Source organism: Rhipicephalus microplus, chromosome 9 (genome assembly GCF_043290135.1).
Source record: "Rhipicephalus microplus isolate Deutch F79 chromosome 9, USDA_Rmic, whole genome shotgun sequence".
Classification (NCBI taxonomy): domain Eukaryota; kingdom Metazoa; phylum Arthropoda; class Arachnida; order Ixodida; family Ixodidae; genus Rhipicephalus; species Rhipicephalus microplus.
In genome coordinates, this window is record NC_134708.1 from 31,559,684 (window position 1) to 31,579,406 (window position 19,723).

At 46.5% G+C, this 19,723-nt stretch overlaps 1 protein-coding gene and 1 pseudogene across 1 annotated transcript; one reads left to right on the top strand and one right to left on the bottom strand.

Moving 5' to 3' along the window:
* Positions 1 to 1,114: 1,114 nt before the first annotated feature.
* LOC119163674 (uncharacterized) lies at positions 1,115 to 7,686 on the bottom strand. Its single transcript, XM_037415728.2, has 2 exons — positions 7,194 to 7,686; positions 1,115 to 2,789 (listed from the first exon to the last, which is right to left on the bottom strand). The coding sequence occupies exons 1-2, from the start codon at positions 7,491 to 7,493 to the stop codon at positions 1,482 to 1,484; spliced, it is 1,608 nt and encodes a 535-aa protein (XP_037271625.2). The 5' UTR covers positions 7,494 to 7,686; the 3' UTR covers positions 1,115 to 1,481.
* LOC142772070 (protein GVQW3-like) lies at positions 5,354 to 6,265 on the top strand (annotated as a pseudogene).
* Positions 7,687 to 19,723: the final 12,037 nt, after the last annotated feature.

Genomic DNA, 19,723 nt, shown 5'->3' on the forward strand with positions numbered 1-19,723 from the left:
GTGAATATTTTACCGATTTGAGGAAGAATGAAAAAAAAAAGCTGGCTAATTAAAGGTGAATTTACAGTAAGTGCTTATTTATTAAATGTACTATCTGCGTCAAATGAAACCCGAACAGCGGCAAGCCGTCGCGATGGTATATTGATTGATATGTGGGGTTTAACGTCCCAAAAGCACCATATGATTATGAGAGACGCCGTAGTGGAGGGCTCCGGAAATTTCGACCACCTGGGGTTCTTTAACGTGCACCCAAATCTGAGCACACGGGCCTACATTTCCGCCTCCATCGGAAATGCAGCCGGGATTCGAACCCGCGACCTGCGCGTCAGCAGCCGAGTACCTTAGCCACTAGACCACCACGGCGGGGCTCCCACATAACTTGAGCCAAGAATTTGAAAGTGACAGGCACTTAGTCGGCGAATTGAACCAAGCGCATACTACTCGCACTAGCCTGTAGGTTCTCAGCCTATTTTTTATTTCTCCCCATACTAATTATTAATCATTCTTAATTACCTATTTTTTATACAATGGCCTGGAAACACCAAAATATGAACTCCGAGATGTAGAGCACTTTCGGAAACCACCGACTGAATTGTTTCCTGTACAATACGTCTAGCGCTGTCATTTTTTTTCGCGTTGTAAACAAAGCCCATAGCAGCACTATAGCAGTGCGCTCGCGGTCCGTCACACAGCTTTTTTTTTTTTCGATTTCGCGGACTTTTTTACACCGCGGACAAAAAATAACAGCGCTGGACGTGTCGTACAGGCAAACAATTTAGTCGGTGGTTTCTGAAAGTGCTCTACATCTCGGCGTTCATATTTTTTTGTTTCAAGCGCATAATTAGAGAAACTATGCAATTAAGAATTACTAATTATTTGTACAAGGAGAAATAAAAATAGCCTGAGTACCTACAGGCTAGTGCGAGTAGTACACGTTAGGTTCAATTCGCCACTGAAGTGTCTTTCATTTTCAAATTCTAGGCTGAAGTTATGTGGGACACCCTGTATATCGTATGCATGCCTGTCCATGGTAATAAGTGAACGGCGCGCACTATACCATTTGCAACGGCTTGCCGCTGTTCGGGCTTCACCAGTAACATACAGCAGGTACAAGTTTCCTTGAGAGCAGATTTTATTTTTTTTTTTAATCTTAATCAGAGCTAGCAATATGTATATGATGTCCTTGTATACCTTCACCAGCACACTCTTACAACTTTTCCAGTCACCAGAGCGATTGCTTCCAGCCATTTTATGATGTGCACAAGCTATTCCAAGGCAAATTTATTTGCATCTGGCAGTAGTAAAACATGTTTCTTCAACAAGTTCGTTGAATTTTCAGCGAGCACACGCTGTACACTCGCTCTTCAAGTGCACTTGAATGTATGTGAACATAGACAAACTTGACATGAACTCAACAGTCAATTATGCAAGCGCATATGATGTGCATGCATACGCGTTAACATGTAGCTGGAGCGTATTTATTAAAGAAAAAACCTCAGCAGAATCCTTCCGTTTCTAACATAGTTCTGTACTTCTTCTTTTGACATTTCAAAGTATACACATAAATGTGAAATGCCGTGCTTCGCGCAGTTGCGGCACTCTGCTTTGTCATATAGCTCAAAATCTATTTCGTACGGCATACCAGTACTTCGCATTGCCTGTAGTCGGACATTCTTGAATGGAAAGTGAGGGTTTTCAGATGTTTTGATGCAGTGCACTGAGACGCGAAGCCGACGCTCTGGGTCATTCAGAGTGATGAAGCGAAATTGAATATATAAATCACTAAATGCCCAGAGACTCCAGCTTGGGTAAATACTTGAGTTTATCTGAAATATTTTTTCTGCGTTATTCAATGTCATATGCAACATAAACAGAGATTGATCACTCGACATGACTCGACAAATGCCTTCGGTAGACATTGCAACATTCGACACCCATGGTATGCCATTATGCCGATTATTCTGCTCGCGTAATAATTCTAGAGTAGGCAGCAATGCATTGGCAAAGGTTTCCAACTTCTGCAGTATGAAACGCTTTTCCGTCTGCCATGAACCGTCTTTTTCACTCGTAATGGCCATTGGCGTCACTCCGTCCCCTTCGGAAGACTGATCATTCTTCTGCAAGGAATCAACCACTCTTTGCAAGGACTTTTGCGTGTCAGTAATTCCAGAAGAGAGTTTAGCCTCAGCTGTGTTCACATGTTCTCTCAACTCGCATCCCAAGTTACTAATCATGGGCATTATTTCCTGCAATTGGGAGTTGTGGGCCCTGAACTGTTCGACAAGCTCATTCACTTGGCTTTGAACTGTTGATAGGTGATCACTGCAGGAGCCTGTGATTACTGTCTGCAGTTCCTTCAGACCAGCATTCAGTTGCTGAGTGACCATTGAGCAGATGTTTGCCCCCATACTCTTCATTTCACTTATAAAACTACTCTCAAATCCACCATCAGCAGAGTCGATGTTCTGAAAACATACAGACTCCAGGGTTCTGCATATGGCCAATACCTCACTCATCTGTCTATGCAGAGCAGACAACTGATCCCGAGCCGCTGTAGTGTCGCAAGTTGCAGGTGAACTACCTTCCCGGTATGCCTGATCACCAGGTGCACCAGAAGTATTTAGGGAGCACCCACCAACATAGTGCGCGGCAATGTTGGTGCGCAATATTTTTTGATCGCAATTTGGACACTGGATGGCATGGAAGGTGCACTCCTTGTCATAGTGCAGTAGTATGGATTCAACGGTGCCCACAAACTCACAGCCGTCTGCTTCATTCCAGCAATGAACCTGCAAGGTAAGCATAAATGAAATGGTAAGACCAGTGGCAATACCTTTACGCACTCACAACAGATATTCGCACATTAAAGGAGCAGACACAGACATGGTCGTTGGCAGGAGGGTGCAAAAGGGGCATTTGCCCCCCTCAAGGCACACCGGGATTTGCACTTAGCCAGACATCACCAATGCTTATCTCCTCCTTGGGAAGTAAAAACAATGCAAAAATATACACAATACATCATACATAATAAATATACATCACTGCTCCTCCCTTGAGCAGCGATGCAACATGGGTTTGCACCCCTCAAAACAAAATCTTGCTGACGCCCATGGACACAGATGTGTGCGTTGTAATAGGCTTCACGGGTAAGGCCACACACTTCATGATGATTCTACCTTAGTACACGAAGATGTATTGTCTACAATAATGCAAAATCAAGTGAAAGCGTCACAATATGGTTTTAGCAGTTCTCAGAGTACTTCAAGTTGTGATGATATTTGGAATTATCTTCTCGGAGATGACGTTATCCTGGCAAGCCTGGTCTTCCACTGCCCTGCCACAGTGTCCCTCAGCCCATCAGCTGTGAGGCATGGTTCTCCAAGTCCAGTTAGTCATGTGAATGTGAAAAGAATGTGCAAAACTTCCCAATGTACTATATGGGTCTCCATTGCTAAGAGAAAAACTTGAGGAGGCTTGAACTTTACCTTCAGAGCAGATAGCACTTGTGCCTGGGCTTCATCATCAAAATGTGTAGGATAAGCCATTCAGCAGCGTTATAATCAGTCGACGCAGTTAAAAAATAGTTTTATTTTCAGTTAGAGGTTACGACGACCATGCTAGCAGTTCAGCTTCTGTTTTATTCTCTCGTCCTTGTGATGCTTCTACTTCCTTTGTAGATTCATTGGCCGTAGTAATGGAAACAACAGTGCGATCAAGCACCGTTTGCACAGTCTCTTCGTTCAGCTGCCAGGCTTTACTTGCTAGGGTTACCTCAACTATAACACAAGGAGAGATACATTTGCGCATGGAACAATACCCATTTGAAGCTCTAACTGCTTCGTAACTTAGGTGCTCTTGATATTGACCCTGGTCTTTTCATGTAGATTCTTTCGTAACTAACCATACCCATTATTGTAACGGCAGATGGCAAGGCATCTCCACAATGGACGTGAAATCAGTAGTTCCTCAACATTCTGTCTCGGGCCCATTGCTATTTCTTATTTGCATTAATGGCTTACCGTGGATTTGATACACCACAAACAGTGAAAGCAGATCACTAGGCCAGATATGCAACTTTTCTAGAACAAGTAATTTGAAATTACAGCACTATGAAACACTAATGCGGTCAGTGCTAGAGTATGCGTCATCTGTTTGTGGCCCTGGTGAAAAAACACTACATGATACCCTTGAGTCGATTCCAAAGATGTCAGCACATTTCATTACTTAATATTTTTCCGGCAAATCTAGTCTCTTATTAATAAAATCAGACATTGGACTTTTTATTTCTAGATTCAAAGCAAGTTTCTAAAATAACTCGCTTATACATGAACTCATTTAGGAACCGCGGTGCATAGATGCCCTCACAGTTTGGTCATAATTGGGTCTAAAATCATCATTCCTTTTAGCCGTGCAGATCTTTTCACAGATTCATTTCAGCCTAAGACCAAGGCCGAGGGGAAACATTTATCCCCTCCTTCGTCAGCCTGAGAGATCATGCTTTGAGCTCAGATAACTAATAACCGTTTGAAAATGTTTGCATATATTATGCTGTATTCACGACATATAATGCATGAATAAATTAATAAACAAGTAAACAAACAAATAGCACTCTCCTAAACAAATATCGGAGGATGCCTAAATCACATAAAGAAAATGAAGCAATGCAAATGGGCAGACGTGAAGAAACAAACACAAAAATAAAAATCCATGCATGTCACTCCTTAACTGCTTGCTGGCTCTTTCACTAATGCCCCTTTCTGGGTATTCTTCTGAAATGGTTTTGTGAGTAACGACTTGCCAATAGCGACTCAAGATGAAAGTGTTCAAGCACACGAACAACCCACCAACAGCTACGTGCTGTGTCGTTTTACGTGCCAGAAACCTATCTGTATTGGAGGGCTCTGTATAAAATCAAACAGCTGGGTTTTTCAAGTGCAAGTGGCATCACCCAGACCTTACATTGTGACGCCTTGACTGCTATCAATGTGTGAACGCCTTGACTGCTATCAAACCCTCACAGTACATGCTACAAAATACATTCTATAAATAATTTGTGCCACAAACCGAGCATCGTAGCCAATGCGCTACCACCGTAACATGAATTAACAACTGGCTATAACTTTCCACCAGGATATACGAGGTCTGTTAGAAAAGTATAGGACTTTTTTTTTTTTGTGGGCACCTGATGGATTTGAAACAAGCAGTTGCATCAGCCAAACTAGAACTTTCAGGTACATGTGTGAATAAATTTGTTCCCACCTGCCAATAGCGTCAGTCACTAGGACGCAGTGTTTGAGTGATGTAGTGTGCAGTGCTTGCGAAGTGCTCTCGTCGGTTTTTCATTGCAAAGAAAATGACGGAGTGACTGTAGCAGCGCTACTACATCAAATTTTGCCAGAAGCTGGGCGACAGCCAAGTGAAAACCATTGGGAAGACCAAGACAGCCTTTGGCAGTGACAATATGAGCTGCACACAGATTAAGGAGTGGTAGAACCGGTTCAAGGACGGCCGCACATAGGTGGAGAGTGAGCCGCACTCTGGTCAGCCATCAACATGCCGAAATGACCAGGTCATTACCGAAGTGAACACTGTGGTGATGCGGGACCGTCGTGTGACTATCTGGGAAATTGCGGAAGAGGTGGGCATCAGCACTTTCTCTGCGCATTCAATGCATTATGACCGAAGATTTGGCCATGAAGAGAGTGGCGGCGAAATTCGTGCGGAAACTGCTCACGGTGGAGCAATAGCAACTTCGTGTTGAAGTCTCACAGGACATGCATGATTCCACAAACAGTGACTATAACTTCATGAAGACCAATATCGCTGGTGACGAGTCTTGGGTGTATGGGTACGACCCAGAAACCAAATCCCAGTCGTCACAGTGGAAGCATTTCACGCCACCAAGACCAAAGAAGGCCCGCCAAGTGCGCAGCAATTTCAAAGTGATGTTGAGTGCTTTCTTTGACTCCCGCAGTGTGGCACACGAGTACACACCACAGGGTCAAACAATCGCTAAAGAGTACTACAGGGGTGTCCTCCGTCGCCTACGTGATGCTGTGAGGCGCGAAAGACACGAGTTGTGGTCAACAGGAAACTGGCGCATCCACCACGACAATGCTTCTGCACATTCCTCACACCTGGTTTTGACTTTTTTTTGGCGAAAAGTCACACTCCTGTGGTTCAACAGGCTCCTTACTCTCCTGATATGGCCCCCAGCGACTTCTGGCTGTTTCCAAAACTCAAGAGGACATTGAAAGGAGAGTGATTTCAGACAACGTTGGACATTATGGCTGCAACGACAACTGAGCTAAACTCTATTCCCAAAGAGGCCTTCTCAGAATACTTCCAACAATGGCAGCACCGCTGGGAGAGGTGTGTGGACTCCTCACCTCTCCTGGTGGAATTAGATCCTGACGGAAATGAAAACACTGAATTATCGAGCCATTGTGAAGCATAATTTCGGCGATGCGAGCAGGATCCAAATTTTTTTATGAATTCAAAACTAACACAAAAAAAACTGGTATGTGGCACAGCCTGGCGGAAAAGCCTTGAAACTGAATTATGGAGTCGATCGCTTTGCTGTCTATAATCTGGTGCCTTCAAGCGCACCATATTCAGTGTTCGTAATTATAGTTTGCACCTCAATATCTACACCAGTTCTATTCCGCGCTGCTTAAAGTGAGTTGCGCGATGAGAGGCGGTGCTACCTTTGCGGAGTGCGCGGTTGTTCAGCAAATCGGAGCGCACGCCCACATAATGATTGTGGACCATTCATTGCACACAAAAAAACAGGGCCACACGAAGGGACACTAATAGAGACGACAGATTGAGCATCCTCCTTGTGTTCTGTTTTCTTTGCACAACACTCCACATTAAAGTGAATCACGCACGAGAACAAGTTCCACCATCCTGAAGTACACAAACAGCTTTTGCACTCACCTATCACTGTTGGAGCGTGTAGTCACCGCAAATCGAAACACCGAGAACATATATGTTTCACAGCGTTTCGCGTTACCATTTCGTGATTAGACACTTTGACCGATAAGGTTTTCGTTGCGCTAAAGAAGGCGGCTACCACAAAAATTCCGCTGTCGTTCAACACAATAAATCGGTGCTATCACCTCCTGACATAACGTAGGGGACAAGCCAACGACCTTCGATTCTCGGGGAGGCACCAGATATGCAGCACTAACCTTCATGTTCTCTTTCTTCTTGGCAGGGAGTTTGATTTTCTGACATTCATCTTCGCAGAACGGCTCGGCATCCAGGGGACAGATGTTACCGCCTCCTTTTCCGGCGGCACACCCCGTCACACACTGCTCGCAGAGAGCATGCGAACAGGGCAGCAGTACCGTCGTGCTTGGAATGACGTGGCACACGCAGCAGGCGTACTGATTCACCGTCCGCTCGTCCTCGAACCGCGTCGGGCGCCAGTTCGCGCCGCTGACCGAATCGCACAGTCGGTGCAGAGTTGGACGCGCGTGATCAGGCATGGCACGTCCTCACAGACTGAAGATAACGTCGTACGGTCGTCGGATAGGTGATCCGCGCCTGCGACTCTCGGCTGACGGAGTCGGCGAACAATCACAAATGACAACCTGCGTTAATCGCCCAACCCGCCTGAACACTATACAAAAATACTGAAAACTACCGAAAACAAACACACTGACACTGCAAGTCACGGAGGAAGGAAATGTGTTGCAAGCGGTACAAGCAGGTGTTCTGTGGTACAAGCGGGAAGAAAGTTGTATTGGATTGGATTTGTGACCGCTCTATGCAGCGCGGGCAGGCGGAGTGCGGAGTCTCGAAGACATAAAGCAAGAGTAATAGAACACACAAAAATTGACACGGACATTTACACAAAAATTTTTGAGGGTACAGGAGAGATTGTAAAAATTATAGATTTGGTGGGTTATACACTGATATGTCACTTTCGGTTTCTTTTTCATGCCGCGCAGTTTGAAATTTAGGACGTGTTACGTCGTGCTGTATTTAGTTCGTTCATTTGAGAAATAAGTAAATCAATCCTCACTCGCAGCTGAAACGTGCGCACAAAATAAATACTAAATAAAACAAAATAAACTTTCTTCCATGGGCTAGGGTAGCTGAGGTTTGAACCAGGATTGCCACGGTGCAAAAGCGAGTGCCTTAAAACACTAGAATGTCTTAAGACACGCGCCCATGCTTAAAGAAATAAAGAAAGACATATATAAAGAAACAAAGAGAAAGCAAGAAAGAAGGAAAGAAAGAGAGAGGAAGAAAGGAAGAAGGAATGGAAGCAAAAAATAAGGAAGGAAAGCAAGGAAAAAAGAAGTAAGGAAAGCAAGAAAGAAAGAAGTAAGGAAATCAAGGAAGAAATGAAGGAAGTGAAGAAGGAAAGAAATAAAGTAATCAAGAAAGAAAGTAAGCAAGAAATAAAGGTAGGTAGCTCGAGAAGCAGGACGTCAGGCACACCCTCGCCAATCTTCACCTGCCCCCCTTTCTCCGATTACAGAAGGATTCCTTAATTATTACTTTTTTTAGCATAGTTGTTTTCTGAGTCGTCTCTGGGCCCCTGTTCTTTAAATATTAAGTGAGAGATTTTTCTCTGATGGCGCACAAAAAAAAAAAAAAAAGCACGCAAGCTGGCAGAGCTACTCTAGAAACTGCCCTTGTGAAACGTGCAAATCCAGGCAAAAGACTGAAGACAACTTCTGAGTTGAAGGGTTCGTTTTTTTGTTTTGTTTTTTCATAAAACAAAAGGCAGAACAAGGCCACGGAGTCGTATTTCCTATAATGGTAGAAGTAACTATTTTTGCATGACACGGGAAGGATCGATCGGGAACTTGTTTGTTTGCTAGACGCAACCTAATGAGATCAGCTAATAATTAGAACAGTTGGGGTTTGACGTCACCAAACCACTGTTAGGGTTTGACGTCTCCAAACCATCATATCTTGTTCCCAGGCCTTCCAGCAATGTCAGATCATGCAATCAATTTGTGTATTTGGTTCCTGAATGCAATCTTGATGTGTATGCGTATTCCTTTGTTCCACGAGTGATAAAAGAGTGGAGTCGGTTGTCAGTACCGGTACTGAATTCGAAGAACATAGAAAGCTTTGAACAGTGCTTTAAAAATATGTCGTGAACATTGAGTGTTCCTATAGTATTGTACATATATTGTCATGTTGTTCGAAAATACATCGCGTGGTTACATACTATACCACCATCACAATATCAAGGATATCTTAAGCCTGTTATGGTTTTACTCTGTAGGCAAGGACTCTCCACAGGCAGGCTTGGACACAACAAACGCGTAGAATATATCATCATCATCATCATCATCATCATCATCATCATCATCAGCCTGACTACGTCCACTGCAGGACAAAGGCCTCTCCCATGTTCCGCCAGTTAACCCGGTCCTGTGCCTGCTGCTGCCAATTTATACCCGCAAACTTCTTAATCTCATCTGCCCACCTAACCTTCTGTCTCCCCCTAACCCGCTTGCCTTCTCTGGGAATCCAGTCAGTTACCCTTAACGACCAGCGGTTATCCTGTCTACGCGCTACATGCCCGGCCCATGTCCATTTCTTCTTCTTGATTTCAGCTATGATATCCTTAACCCCCGTTTGTTCCCTAATCCACTCTGCTCTCTTCTTGTCTCTTAAGGTTACACCTACCGCTTTTCTTTCCATTGCTCGCTGCGTCGTCCTCAATTTAAGCTGAACCTTCTTTGTAAGTCTCCAGGTTTCTGCTCCGTAGCTAAGTACCGGCAAGATACAGCTGTTATGTACCTTCCTCTTGAGGGATAGTGGCAATCTACCTGTCATTATTTGAGTGTGCTTGCCAAATGTGCTCCACCCCATTCTTATTCTTCTAGTCACTTCAATCTCGTTGTTCGGCTCCGCAGTTATTACCTGCCCTAAGTAGACATAGTCTTTTACAACTTGAAGTGCACTATTACCTATCTCGAAGCGCTACTCTTTTCCGAGGTGGTTGTACATTACCTTCGTTTTCTGCAGATTCATTTTAAGACCCACCTTTCTGCTCTCCTTGTCTAGCTCCGTAATCATGAGTTGCAATTCGTCCCCTGAGTTACTCAGCAATGCAATGTCATCGGCGAAGCGCAAGTTACTAAGGTATTCTCCATTAACTCTTATCCCTAACTGTTCCCATTCTAGGCTTCTGAAAACCTCCTGTAAGCACGCGGTAAATAGCATTGGGGAGATTGTGTTCCCCTGCCTTACACCCTTCTTGATTGGTATTCTGTTGCTTTCTTTATGAAGCACTATGGTAGCAGTTGATCCCCTGTAGATTTCTTTCAGGATGTTTATATATGCTTTATCGACGCCCTGATTCCGCAGTGTAGAATATATACTTAATTCAATTTTAAAAGTGTAGCTGAATGCTCACTCACACAATCTAGGCCCATTGCTTGCGCAGCAACACTGACGTTTCAGAATAGGAGAAGCGACGGCATTTTTCGTGACGTCACATGAGATATGTAGTGACGTAAGTGACCTCCGTCATCTCCGAAACGAGGCTGCTATTACGAGTGTGCTGGCGTCCCTTGCAAATACGCTGTGTGAGTCCGTCAAACACAATGAATGCTTCCGGACTCGACGCGTCCTTCACGGACAACGGAGGCGTCCGTCAAAGACGCTGCGCGCGTCCGACAACGGGGCTACCCCTCCTACTTCAGCGTGTCGGTGCCTATAACAGGCCGGCACACCTAGCGTCGGGCGACTTCCTCGTCCACGTTCTGTACATACGTTGTAAATATAAGCGCTTTGTCTCCTTCTGGCTGCCCTTCTGCCGCTGCCTGGATGCTACTGCAGCTGGCCATGACGACTGTCAGCGCGTTTGTTTTGCTGACGCTTGTGTGGCACGTGTGTGAAAGAGCAGACGAAACTCAGCTGCAGGATAAGCGTCACAGCTTTGTATGGTCACGTGACCAATCCACCCATGCATCGACGTCACTTCCCAACTTGGCGCCGCGAAACCGAAAATGGTCCATTTGCGGAAAAGCTTCTGCGCATGCGCGGTAACGGCGCAGCTGGCGCCCTCTATGGGCGCTTTGGTTTTGGTTGGAAAACACGAGCCGGGCCGGCCGTCACTCGTGCATCTCTGTGCCGTCACTGAACTAAGTCGCCTCGCTTTAGCAGCGTACAGAAATTCCAGCGCACTGTGTGGCCTACGGCTGCACGAATTATTTTACTCAGAAAGGAAGCACGCATTTCTACAGGTTCCCGTCCGCGAGGCTACGTGCCGAAAAGAGAGATGCTTCAACGGACAAAATCAACGGACAACCTCGAACATGTATTTACAGACGCTAAGCCCGCGTCTTGCAACATCGAGCTTTTTAGGTAGCACCGCAATGAGGTACAGTACTCGATAGACGTGATCTTGTGAATGCAACAATGTGTACCACGGCAGCACACAGTCTCGCGTATATCCGTACATTGTAACGGTTCGCAAAAAAAAGCTGCCATTAGTGCGCGAGGCTGCGCTTCGATGTATAAGCGCAAACCATGATTGATATAGTAGCACGGGTCGTTTATAATCACAAAAGCGGGAGCTGCAGCAGGTATAAGCACTGGGGTAAACTCCTGTCCTATGAAGAGAACGTAATGTTCCGATAAGGGAACTGCATGCTCCCATTACACTCGCAAGCGCATAGGCGCAACATTTGTTTACACACATTTTCGGCAATCGGTGCAACACAGTCGCAGTACGCTCCAACGATGCGACCGGTAGCCACGACGAACCATGCCGTTGTTACATACACGCCGGACTTCATGGACGGTGCGCACGCCGCTCTCACCAGACCTAGTTCGTCATCAGATGTTTGGAGGTTCAACTTCAAGTGTTTGACGTATCCTTCTTCCTTGAAGGACCAGCCGCGATGAGCCTGGCGAACGGTCGAAGTAGCGGAGTGTAGGTACCGCCACACGTCGTCGTTGCTCAGGCTGCAACGCGAAAAATCCTCGCTCCATCCCGCGTCCCCAAACGCAAACGGGATGTTTTCTTCTTCTATCATGTTGTTTCCGTAAGCAGAGCACGTTTCCGGCAAAGAAACAACACTAAATCAATAAAACAAGCGCACGCGAGCCGCCGAACGCTGCCTAGCACATGTTAGTTCACGAATGCCTTTCCAACCAAAAGCGCGAGCGCTGCTTCCCTGTTTAGACGGCAGGTGGCGCTCGCTTTTCCGCAAATGGTCAATTGTTCACCTTGTTTTTAGGGGCGAAGCTTTTTAAAGTGGCACCCGTTCGTCCCTCGTAGGAGTGCGTAACACGTCTTATGCTTTGACCTGCAAGGTGGTGACTGTGGGAGACTTCTCCTGTGCGTTGTTAAACAATGAAAAATTCGCAGCGTGCGCGTTAACTAAAAGCCGAATTCGCCTGTCTCTCATTCCCCATTAGCAGCCATTGGCATGTACATTGACCACTATCTGACAAGAAAGGGTTGCTACGTTATATACTCGTTGGGCGTAGCCTCCTTGATTTTAGAAAGGTTTAGCGAGAGTTGAGCCGCAGTGCCATGAATACAATGAACTAGTATATACCATGAACTCGAGGTGGTTAAAGGTGGGAAGTAGATACGAAGCGCAAGCCGTAAGAAATTGAAAGCTGAATCCTCCTGTCTCTCATTTCCCATTAGCAGCAATTGGCATATACATTGAGCCCTATCTGACAGGAAAAGGTTGCTACGTTATACTCGCTGGGCGTAACCTCCTTGGTTTTAGAAAGGTTTAGCGAGCGTTGGGCCGCACTGCCATGAATACAGTGAACTAGTATATACCATGAACTCGAGGTGGTTAAAGGTGGGAAGTAGACCCGAAGCGCAAGCCGTAAGAAAGTGTGCGTGTGCCACCTCTTCTTTATTCCTTACAATGTCCGCTGGATGGCGGTGCTTCTACATGGGGAATATGTGATTAAAAGATGCGAGATGGTGGTACTAGGAGTGTTGATTAGATAAACGAACGGACACACAGACAGATGCATGGACGGACGCACGGATTGCTGCACGGACGTATGGACGGACGGACGCAGGGGTGGATGCATGGACGAACGCAGGGATGGACGCACGGTGGACGTGCGGACGCACGAACAGACGCACGCATGGACGGGCGGATAGACGCATGGATGGTCACACAGATGGACGCATGGACGGACGGATGCTTCGCCCCACTCTCCATCATTCACCTCGTGGATATACTGCCATTTCAGGTGTGAAGCTCCTTATGGCGTGGCTTGTGCGTCCTTTGTTGTAGTGCGTAACCACCGGTGGCACATACCCGAAAGAGCGGTCCTTAGAATGTCCGCTAGATGGCGGCGCTTGTATATGATGAATACATGATGAAAAGATGTGAGATGGCTCTACTTTGAGTGTTCGCCATATAGACGGATTGGCGGACGGACGGACATACAGATGGCCGAACGGACTGATAAACTCACAGACGGACAGACAGACAGAGGGGTGGACGGGCGTACGGCCACACGAATAGGCGCACGGACCGACGGTAGAGCGGACGTATACGGACGGATGCCTAGACGGATGCATGGACGGACGGACGCATCGATGGTCACACGGATGGACGGACACACAGACCGGCGCATGGACGGACGGAAGCAAGAACAAATGCATGGACGGAAGCACGGACGGACTGACGAACACTTCGCCGCACCAATCATCATTCAGTCCGTGGATATGCTGTGCTTTTTTTTTTTTTTTTACGCGATAGGTAGCTTATGGCCCACTTATCACGGCCGGAAACCTCGTTTGCGCGCGTGCACTACGGTTATTTATTCAAATATGTTTTTAGAACGCCCAGTCACTGTTTCGGTTTCAAAGAGCACCGAGATACGCAGGAGCAGTACCGATAACAGGGTGAACACAGCTGCCCACGTGACCACACAAATTTATGACGTGGCGACACGCACGCCATGCAACTAGCCAACTCGAGTCAAGCTCATGACGCAGGTTTGCTTACACCATGGAGGAAGGAAAGCGAATGCCCAGCCGCCGCGCTACGTGAAAGGCGTGGAGAAAATGACATCATGGCGGCCATACTCACTGGGCAAAATGGCGGTGTTGCTATGGTTACGTGTTGTGCAGTGGAGCTGGTCTAGCAGTGAGCGGCCGCGGCTGGCGGCGACATGTGTGCCTCCCCAAGTCTCGTGCAGAGCCGTGACGGACACTATCCGTGCTCTGCGCCGCGTTATTGGTTACGCAGTGTTCTCCTGGCAGTTACTGTACTCTTAGCAACGTTTACAAATCCTTTTGTTCTGCACGGGGTTTCAAGAGTACGTAGAACGTGTTCATATCCATGTGTCGTGCAGCGGATGACGCGGATGAAGCAATTAGTGTTCAGCGAAATTGCGTTGGGCACCATGACGAAGCGGAACGACGACGAACGCCTTGCCGGTCAGTGACGGTTGAGCAGTGCTCCTGCTTGTGACAACGGACGAAGCTGTTGAGCCCAGCAAGACGCCATGAGGACCATGTCCGCATACGTAGTTTCGTGTTGTGTGTTTACAGTAACAACTTGCATGTGCGTATTAAAACACCTTTTCTGTTCCGCTTCGTATACTCTCCCCCAGCATTGCATGTGATCTCAACGCAATAGCAACCGCGTTCAAGTGTAACTTGCACCGTGCTCAAAGTCACCACGGTCGCAGAACGCTGACGCCGGTGAGTTTCACGCGGAACACGGACACAGTGGCCGGACGCTGCGTCGGCCGGGTGGCGGAATGCAACCATAGAAGGCGCACGACTGATCGTGTTGTCTGTACAGTTGCTGAATTAATGACGTGAAAACGCTCGCCGTTGTCGGTGCATCTAGCGCGCGTTCTCTTGTACTTGCTTCGTTGTCGGTGAGCTGATACTCGCTGTTGATACTCGGACGAAATGATTTCACCGAAGGTGTCGCGCTGGCCCAGAGTGTTGAGCCCCGTTCCATTAGTTTCGGATCGTCCCGACACGCGCGCTGCGCAGCTCACGGGCTTTCCGAACGGAGAAAGAGTCGTGCCTTCTGCTTTACAATCAGATGTAAACAAGAGAGGAGAATTTGCCCAGTCAATATGGCCGACTTCCGACTTCGTCGCGGCTTCACAATGAGTGACGTCAAGGCCTCTCCTACCTTTCCGTCCTCCGTGCTTACACACTTCCTCCGTGCTTACACACTTGCTCCGTGGCTTACACACTACCGCTGCGTTGATGTCGCGGCGGGCTCCGCATATCGCTCATTCCCGTGGCATGCACTTTAAAATTGAGTTTAAATATGTTTTAGGCTACCTTTACGCTTGATATCTTGTAGCTGTTGTGTGCGCCTCCACATAAATCTATCGCACTTATCAGTGCTCCTTTAAGTCATGGTGCGTGGTGGCCTGGCGTCACCAACTATTCTCTAGACTGGACACGGATGACATGTAGACATACCATTATAATTATTGAAAACATCTTCATTTGCACGATGTAGGTTCATTCTTGTGACTACCTGTTGCAGTAGCCGTCACGATGACGTCACGAATTTCGGCAACTTGTGAAATCCTGTTGACTTCATCACTGATAGTTTTCGCATCGCTAGTGATTAGTTTTCACGTTTAACTAGGGATCTAAGGTTTTGGCTTTTATAAAGCACAACTAAAAAAACTGATTGAGATACGCATGTAACATTCTTTTTATTAGCCAAACGAAAACGAAAAGTGCACTCGTAAAAAGCTAGGCAACAACCAAAAATTCCACAACAAAAGTCCACATCCAATCCAAAAGTGAGGTCATTAACAAGGCTTGCCAGAAAGTGGTACATTGTTTCACAAACAACTTGCTCATTGCCGCGCTTCAGCGAAGCACATATTAGTACTCATTATTCCAACTTCCATAACTCATCATAATCCACGAAACTGAGCTCTGAAGCGCGCGCTGTCATACTAGATTAGTAACGATGCAGGATACCTTGCACAGTTTTATCAGCAAACCAGCATGCGAGTACGACTGTTCAGGCACACTGCACGGCCGAGAAACTGGGGCAGAGCTGCTGGAAACCATGGTGGCACAGCTGCCACCTGCAGAATGCTGCTAGCAATCAACACTGGGTAGCATTGCATGGCCGCCTCATGCCAATTTTCTCCTTGTCAATGCTCTAGTCAAAAACACTTTTCTGCAACTTAGTCTAAGAGCCAAATCATGCGCACTAAACGATCGCTGGCCAAAGAAATGTTCTGAAGGCGTGAATGAAGGCACGTGTCCTGAAGTGCCAGGAACGTATGCATCAAGAATGTAACGGTGCCAACAGAAGGCTGTTAAAGCAGAGGCACTTAACGGCATTCCTCATTTGTTTTCGGTGTAGGAGGAAAGGAGGAGAAAAGCTGCGAGTCTGCGCTTACCTCATACAGCGCATTCATCCGTGCCGACTGGTTATGCCCTCGCGATCTCCGACGACAGTGCAGCTCTGGAAGACTGGGTTTGTCCTACGCCACTTCCTGACGCCGGTCTCCTACGACGACGACAGCGTAGCTCTGGCCGACTGCATTAGCCCTACGCCATCTCCTGTCGCCGACAAGAGCTCTCGCCAGTGGTGCCCCGTCCTCGGACTCCTGCAACCGTGTCCATCTTTCCTGTCTTCTTCTTACTTCCGTCGTTCGCTCTCTCCTTCCTCTCTCTCTATCTCTCTACCTTTTAATCCTATCTTTTTATTCCTTTCTCTACCCCAATCCCTCGTGAGCTACTGTTTAGGTGTCCTCCTCCTGAAAGACAGTTACGGGGCTCACTTTTACTTTCACTTAAAATCACTCCCCCCCCCCCCCTTTAATGACAAGAAGAGAGCAGAGTGGATTAGGAAACAAACCGGGGTTAAAGATATCATAGTTGAAATCAGGAAGAGCAAATGGACATAGGCCGGTCATGTAGCGCGTAGACAGGATAGACGCTGGTTAGTACATAGTAGACTGCGATGCTAATCTCGAAGGCTCGGCCACGTACCGTCTGAAGATAATCAGCCGAGATTAGGACGGCGCACGAAAAAGTCATTGTTAGATTAGATACTCCACTTAATAAATGGAAACGCGGATTATAAGAGGAAATGTTTATTGAGTAGTCAGATATTCATTCTGAAAGATTAAAATCAACGCATTTATCAATGTAAATTTCTACTCAATAAACAATTAAAAACTTTGATTGGTTTATCAAACGACTTTTTCAGTAGGGTAAACGAATATACCTAATGCGCGCATAAAACTAAATGAATAGAAAAATGGGAACCCTAATGCGGCGTTTCACCAAAAAAATTTTAGGAAAAGGGGGGGGGGGGGTCAACTATTCGTTGTGTATGTTCGTGCGGGCATTTGTATGTGTGCATATATATATATATATATATATATATATATATATATATATATATATATATATATATATATATATATATATATATATATATATATATAAACAAAGATTTCGGGGGGAAAAGTTTTTGATTCCCCCCTCCTCTCAGGTTCTCCACTAAGGGACGCGGCATTCGGTTCATGTACATTGAGCACTATCGGACAAGAAAGGGTTGCTACATTATACTCGCTGGGTGTAACCTCCTTAGTTTTAGAAAGGTTTAGCGAGCGTTGAGCCGCAGGGCCATGAATACAATGAACTAGTATATACCATGAATGAATTCGAGGTGGTTAAAGGGGGGAAGCAAATACGAAGCGCAAGCCGTAAGAAATTGAAAGCTGAATCCTCCTGTCTCTCATTTCACATTATCAGCCACTGGCATGTACATTGAGCACTATCTGGCAGGAAAAGGTTGCTACGTTATACTCGCTGGGCGTAACCTCCTTGGTTTTAGAAAGGTTTAACGAGCATTGGGCCGCAGTGCCGTGAATACAGTGAACTAGTGTATACCATGAACTCGAGGTGGTTAAAGGTGGGAAGTAGACCCGAAGCGCAAGCCGTAAGAAAGTGTGTGTGTGCCACCTCTCGTTTAGTCCTTGGACTGTTCACTGAATGGCGGTGCTTCTATATGGGGAATATATGATAAAAAGATGTGAGATGGTGGGACTTGGAGTGTTGAATATATGGACGAACGGACACACAGACAGATGCATGGATGGACGCATGAACGGATGCAGGGGCGGACGCATGAACGAACGCAGGGACGGGCGCACGAAGAGACGCATGGACGGTCACACAGACGGACGCATGGACGGAAGAATGCTTCGCCCCACTCTCCATCATTCACTCCGTGGATATGCTGCCATTTCTTTTTCTGGGGACGTTTCTTTGGTATCCCAGGCACTGGCCCTCTGGCTCGGCTCACACGAAAAGGCGCAACTATTTTTCTGTCAGGTGGTGAGTCCTGCTTAATGCTGTATGCGAACGAGTGTTACGTCATCTCAATTAATTGAGAGCCTTAAAGGCCTTATCGAAAGCGAAAATCACTATGGGTGTCGGTTGCGTCGTAGTTAGCGCGAGTGCTGCGAAATTGAATCACTATGAGGTCACGTCACCATATGATGACAGACTTCGCTAAAATTGCATAACGCCATCATGATGCCAATTATTTGTGACGGCTCATGATGACGTCATTGCATGGCATCGTCGCTTGCTCGAAATGAGGCGATCACGGAGGAATTGAGAAATCACGTGAGGTGCAGTAAGCTTCTAATGTTTCCGAACACGGGGGCAGTGCGTAATCACGTTGAAATGACAAAAGCGTTTGGAGGAGCGCGCGTAGGGGGAGGGGTGTTGAAGCAATGCAATCGACTGGGCAGGACAACCCTCCCAATCTCTTCCGCGTTGAACTAAGGCGACTCGAAGGCGAAAGCCATGTTCTTCTTTCAGTGGCGAAGCTCCTTAAAGCTGAGCCGTGCTATATTGTAAGTATTAGAGCGCAACGTAGTAAACCCTAGAAACTGCGATATGACGCGCTACCTACTTGCCCAACAGAAAGCTTTAACGGGCCTTGTTGTCCGCATCCGGCCGGATCCACAAAATTAAACCGAAACATAACACCTGCACCCCGGAAAACGCACACACCTGCCTATAAGTATTCGGCAGATCCCACGTACCCGGGAATCGACGTTATGCGAAGCATGCGGAGGGAAGGTGACCGTGCTGCATATTTTTTTTTTACATTTTTTCTTTCTTCTCTAGTTGGAGAACCTCGCGTGGAGTTCGACCATTGGATTAAACTAAACATTTTTTTATTGTAACGAACACACTGCACACAAGTTTACACGTTTTCTTTTTTAACTTGACAGCGAACTTAACAAGCATGGCTCTTTATACTTTCCGCTAATCGATGTTAGGCTATTCCAAGACAACAGCATCGTCAAAACCACTGCGATACTGCTTTCGCTCAGGGCAACAACTTGAGACAGAGCTTGCAGGTTAAGCCACGTCGATTGATGTCAGCTGCTCTGTTCCGTGACGGTGCACGGTTTCAGTCGTCCGAGGAAGCAACACTTTGTAAAGGTGTCCCGAGTATTCACAGAAATCTCCCCAGCAGTATTCACCTTCCTGTGCCTGCATTACAAGTGATGGTGTATGCCGTACTTGAAAATATTTAAAAAAATGTAGTGTTGTTGTACAAGCAGGCAGAGAAAATCGCAGCGTTAATCAGATTTACCTGCCGACAGTCTTCTGCGTTGCACTGTTTGGTACATCTTGGGTGTAGGAAGTTCCACACTTGCTATGTTACAAGGAATAGAGGGTAATCACCCAAGTCGTTGACTGAATTGTGGAGAATGA

Excerpts from the sequence above, each read along its gene's own strand:
- LOC119163674 (XM_037415728.2), bottom strand. The coding sequence starts at position 7,493 with ATGCCTGATCACGCGCGTCCAACTCTGCACCGACTGTGCGATTCGGTC. Across the intron at positions 2,790-7,193 it reads AGAAGAAAGAGAACATGAAG|GTTCATTGCTGGAATGAAGC; the intron begins GTTAGTGCTGCA and ends CTTACCTTGCAG.